The 5,894-nt window shown below is 34.6% G+C and overlaps 1 protein-coding gene across 1 annotated transcript in view; it reads right to left on the bottom strand.

The window, feature by feature from the left end:
* LOC105314608 (uncharacterized) overlaps nucleotides 1–886 on the bottom strand; it is a 5,123-nt gene extending 4,237 nt beyond the window's left edge. The window contains exons 1-3 of the mRNA XM_011408882.1: nucleotides 736–886; nucleotides 424–577; nucleotides 225–368 (exon numbers count right to left, since the gene is read on the bottom strand). Of these exons, the coding sequence (XP_011407184.1) occupies nucleotides 225–368; nucleotides 424–577; nucleotides 736–886 (449 nt within the window). The remainder of the gene's footprint in view (nucleotides 1–224; nucleotides 369–423; nucleotides 578–735) is intronic.
* Nucleotides 887–5,894: the final 5,008 nt, after the last annotated feature.

Genomic DNA, 5,894 nt, shown 5'->3' with positions numbered 1-5,894 from the left:
TCAGGGTCAGAGCAACACTTCTTCCAAATGTGTATTCTTCATCATGTGATTTTGATTCGTCATTTGACTTCTTTAGCTGTGACAACATTTCAATATCAATTGGATCTAGTTCTACTTTGTGCTTCTTTACTTCTCTTATATAGGTTTTAATAATACCGGTGATGACCTATTGGTATAAATATTATATACATGTAGTTATTTTTAAAGCAAGAATCATCTCTTACATTGGAGTGGGACTACTGATGTCACTTGAGATTTCTGAAGATTTATCTTGTGAGTTTGATTCCATCATGCCCTCAAAGCTGCTTTCATTAACATCCCCTAAACTATCACGCACATTTTCTTCAAATATCATATTACTTGCTGTCCTAATAATTATCAATGAAAACAATAGCAATTAGTTGATACCCTACATATGTATACTGTCTATGTTTTACAAAATCTTTCAAAAAATCCATCATAGGATAAAACTCCCACTTTTTTTCTACAGAATCAGCTCCAGTACCTGTTAGTAATTTTCTGTGTTCTTTAGTATAACATTCTCTCAACGTTTTCCAACGCTTCGAGACCGTTTCCACTAAGAACGTAAATGCATTACATTTATACATCAATTAATACACAATAAAGCCATTTACTATGTATTTACTTTTTTATGCAGAAATACATACAACAGTAATACTTACAATAATAATAATAATCTAATTGTACAGTGAAGAACTAATCATACTAAAGTACCAACTGTGCCATCTCTCTTGAGTTGCTTGGAGATCTGCACCCAAGCATTCTCCTTCCAAACTACCTTGAAGTCTGGACTCTTATTGTCATAAAGGTACGGGTATTTTTGAACATGAAAGATGAGTGCCTCATCAAATTCAGCTAGCGCCATTTTTAGTATAAAAGCTCTCCCAAATATCCTGCCCACCACACATGGATTCTATCATTCTATTGGTCAGATCACTACGTTTACCGTAAGGAGTTGAATTGAGTTCAACCCTGCTACGTGCTTGCAGTGCGTCAAGTTACGGTGTGAATTACTTAAGTAGAGTTGACTCAGCTTTTGCATTGCGTTGATGCTGCAGTGTGAATCGGCCTTAAAGGAATTGATTAATCCATTAGTATGAACCCAATGACGTCACGTTTAGCCACACTCACCAACAGGAAATAATATGGCAGGAAGTAAAACGGGCATTTTTGAAAACTCATATCAGTGAATAATTTTTTTTGAACTATAGCAGTTGTCACACTTCATTAAAAAGTTCAGGCAACCATAATTATTAAGGCAATAAAACAAATACCTCCAAAAACCATTTCAGTTACCCTTTAATGCTTCAATGCAAGAAAAGTATAAGGCACTGGAAAGTAAAGGAACAAATCAACAATTTGCCTATTTTTTAAGGTAGATGCCTGCCATAATATCATTGAATTGATGTTAGAAAGTCTAGAAACTGAGAAAACAAAGTTAGTATGTGTAGATGGTCTTGATGAATGTGGCAGCACAGCAAAATTTGACAAAAAACAAGAAAGAATTTAGAGAAACTGAAACATCAACCAAGCAAAACAGCCAGTTTAAAATCTGTATTGTATTTAGCAGTAGGTTGTAGAGTAATGCTATAATGTAATATTGATGTGACTGTAGGATTCATTAATGGTGCCATTGGTCCAGTAATGAGTATTTATGCTATACGTATATGAATTAAATTTCATCATATTGATGTACTTTGTGACATTAAAAGGGTGACATCTAAATTTATGCAATTTAAGAATTTGTATAAACACAGAAAACATTTTCCCATTATAGTTTCATATGCTATTACTATACATAAATGGCGGGGCCTCTAACTAGATACAGCCATTATTGACTTATTGACTGATGTTTTCGGAAATGGTATGGCATATGTTCCATTGTCTCATGTAAGTACATTGAATGGATTACATTTGATCCTCTCCCTGTTAAAGTTAGTAATCCGTGCATTAATGAAATTAATAAGCTCAAAAGTAAATTTCAAAAAGACTTACCGCATCAAAAAAGTAAAGGAAACAAGAGAAGATTCAAGTGACTGGTGTAAGTGATGATGGTGAACCTTGTAGTAACAATATTAAGGTGTCTGTAAGTGTTGTAAAAAGTACTGATAACAGTACTGTTAGTAGCAATAAGCGTAAGAGTACTAATTTACAAAAGGGTACTTGCCCTAAAAGAGTAAAGTATATGATGATAACGCTTTAAATGAGCCTTGCCCAAAAACAGGAATGTTGATATAGACTGTAGTACTGACAATAATGCTGTGGTACTGCCTCACCCAAAAACTAATGATTGTTTTAATTATTTTAATAGACATAAAAACCATATTTAATGTTAAAAATGATTATAGTTGTAGTCGTCTCATTGTGTCTTTAAAGCTCCTAAACATTAAATGTAAACTGAAAGATGATAAAACCAAGTGGGTTGCAAATATTGACATCGTTGTAGTAGTCTGATTGTATGTTTAAAACTCTCAAGCATTAAATGAAAGACAAGTAATCCAGAAAAACATGTCATCATCACTTATGAAGATCCTTCCAACCCAGATATTGTTACGAGGAGACAAAGGGATAATGTTTATTACCTTGGTAATGAAGAATTTCAAAGGTGGTGGATTGAGATTTTAAATTTTAAAATGGTCACAACTGCTAGACTCGTTCCTGGTAGTCCAATAACACCATTGTCAGATAAAATAATTCCTATTAGTACTCCTGATGTCGCTGGTAATGGGAACCGTTTATTTCATGCCCGGCCATATCTCATTACTGGGTAAATTTCTCAGCATTACGAATTACGTAAAGCAATTGTTAGCAATATGCCAAACTTTGAAAAAAAATAGTTTGATAGTACATTAAGTGCAACCAGAATGCCATGTAACTCCTTGGTACCATATCTAGGCCAGCCAACAAAAGTCAGAGTAAGTGAATAAATATATACCTAACATTCCTATTAGTGTAATAATCAATGTGTCAATGGCCCACGCATAATTTCTATACATGTTAGAGTTACTTATGTAATCATATTTGCTTGAGTATTGTCATGCTAATACACCTGCTTTGTATTTCAAGCATGTCAGTACAAAACATTTCAATGCGGTTAATTGGTCAAACCATTGCAATGACCTCAGTGAGTCATCATCACTTGCATAAAGAGCGTATGTGGGAAGCGTATTATAAGCTATGTTCCAGTGATGAATTTAGTTCTTTGTGGAGTACGTTTTTACAAGTTAATGTTGGTTTAGAAGCTGATCCTGTCTTCCTTGAATATGTTATGAAGTCTATCATGGAAGAGAATATTAAGAGCATGTTTCAAGTAAAGGAGAGAAGTGGCAATGAGGAAGCAGATGCAAATTCACCACGTGCATTGGATTATGAGGAGCACAATGCACTTCGTTACACTGCAGGGTTTGTGATACAGGCTCAGAAGAAGGTCAAGAAGTCAACTCACAAAGAAAGATATGAATTGCTATTGTGTTTGAAAGAATTGGTACATCCTGTTGGTAAGATTTTCAATTCTTTTATGACATTTTTGTTTTTTTTTCAGATCCTGACAAAGAAGCTGTTTTCCAATCAAAGGACTGGACATTTGTTAGTGACCGTTTAGGTCTAGTTCACATTGGTGACACAACTTACATGCTTTTTGTTGTAATGGAATTAGAAATCGGCAAACATTTGTCAGACTTGAATAAATGAACTAATTTTAGGGACACAGCCATTGAAAATCTACTGAAAAACAAAAGTTTATTCAATGCTGGAATGATATCTCAATCTGTGGTGAAGAATCAGAAGACCTCATATCAATGATTGTTGAACATTATATCACAGTAAGAGGATTCTCTGCAGCCGGGGCTGTTATGGAGAGATACAAACTAAGCAACAAAAAGAATGTCCAAAAGAAAAAAGCATTAAGAAAAACAATTGATTAAATAATTAATTTAACAGAAAAACTAATGATTAAAAATGAATAAATTTTTCAATGTTGATGGAGAGCAAACACATTACTCTTTAGTAATCTTTCTTTTTTTCAGCAGAGGCGTACAGTCCAATTTATTTGCAGGTTCTGATGTTTGAGGACAATTTCCATTCACTGGTCCTCGGCAAAACGAATTGATAACCCTCAAGGTCTCACTATTTCTCAGAAACTGCTGTACTGTTGGATTATCATTGCTACCACCCTGCTGCCACTGACAGCCAAAAAAGTCTCTAGGGGGTCTTGACAAAGAAAGTTACTTAGAAACGCAAGTTTGTTTTCATGTACTTCCTTTAGTTGATAAAGGTCTCTCACAAATTCCACGAAAGCTAAACTTATGCAAATTAGTGAATGTAGATAATTATACATGTAGATCAATAGATCAACATTACTTGTACGTCATAAATCAAGTGTTGTTTCTGTACTCAAAAGCATTCTCTGCTTGTCTGAAGCTGAAATGCCATCCCTGTCTTCACATATTCCTCCCACTCATCAAGGTAAGGTAAAAAACCTGCTCTAACCACTATACAGAGAAGTAAAGTATTTCTTTGTGCAGAGTTATAACACACTTCTAGTCTCTCATCACTTCCATTTCGATATAGACGTAGAAATTTCTTCCTCTTGTGTGCTCCTTCATCAAAACTTCTTACATTTTGTCTGTCAAAAAATTTGTCAAATAGAAGAACATATCATGAGGTTTTCAGAACTACTGGGCCTCCAGTTAAACAGAGAGCCTTACCAACAGACTCACTAAGCACCTGAAAATGTAAAATAATGAAGTATAAATATGTCTACACAAATTATTATATGACTTACCTGGGCAGCAAGGTCAACCCGCATCTTAGAGAATGACGTTAAATGCAGATGTTCAAACTTCAATTTAGGTACTAAAGCAAGACCAGTTGCTTTTCCATTGTCTCTGTGATATAACTAGAACAAATCTCTCCATGAGATATACTTTCCATTAATCTATATAAATTTTCATATAATAATTATAATTAAAAGGATTATTTTACTAACCCATGTCACGAGCCTTGGAGCACCGTCAATTTCAAACTGTCTTAATTAAATGTGGTGGATCAGAGAAAAAGTAGATATACCTCTTCTTCGCATATATGTTGAGTGCCTTATAAAGAACTTTGGAAATACTGTAATGTAACATAACTAATTTACGGTTGAGAGATGTTCCATCAGAAGTTGTTGCTAGCACCTAAACAAATAAATTTAATTTATCAAAGCAACAAGCATGAAGTTAGCTACAAACTCAATTTAAATCCTATTCTCTCAAGTCGAGAAATGGCCTCCCAATAAGGTCCATAAATCATGTCTCCAGTTATGGTAGCACAAGGGAACTGTACATATGGAAATTTTAATGTAGTGAACTGTCCCCGAACCATAAGTACCATTGCTTTTCAAAACAGGAGCAGGAGGCTCACTTTCAGCAAGCATGGACTCTTCCAAGGAAAGCAAGTGATTGTTAACTGAACCCAGATCTACAAATCCAATCATCTTGCCTGCATTCTTGTTATAGACCAAACTCTTTCACATGGATTTCATCGATCAAAAGATCAATGAGATGGTGCCACTCAGGAGATGTAGACAACTTAGCAGCAATCATTAATTGTTCATCAACCTCATTAGAGAACCCAGATTCAGACTTAAAACAATGCAAATAATCCCGAAGTGTTCGTTTTGATGGCAAGTGAACACACCCGGAATCTCTAAGTGTGTTGTATGCTTTACTTGATATATGATGAAGATATAAGCACCACCTAATTAATAGTGGGTCCAAATACACACCATTTTTATGTTTTGCTGCTGCTTTTTTTTGCTGATTCCAGTAAATTCTTCGAAATGAGTCTTCTGGCAATTCATCCATCATTGATTGGTGTTCTTTTATTATCTG

The sequence above is a fragment of the Amphimedon queenslandica genome, unplaced genomic scaffold (assembly GCF_000090795.2).
Source record: "Amphimedon queenslandica unplaced genomic scaffold, v1.1 AMPQUscaffold_12748, whole genome shotgun sequence".
NCBI lineage: Eukaryota > Metazoa > Porifera > Demospongiae > Haplosclerida > Niphatidae > Amphimedon > Amphimedon queenslandica.
The sequence above is the reverse complement of the archived record's forward strand: the minus strand, read 5'-3'. Positions and strand labels throughout refer to the sequence as shown.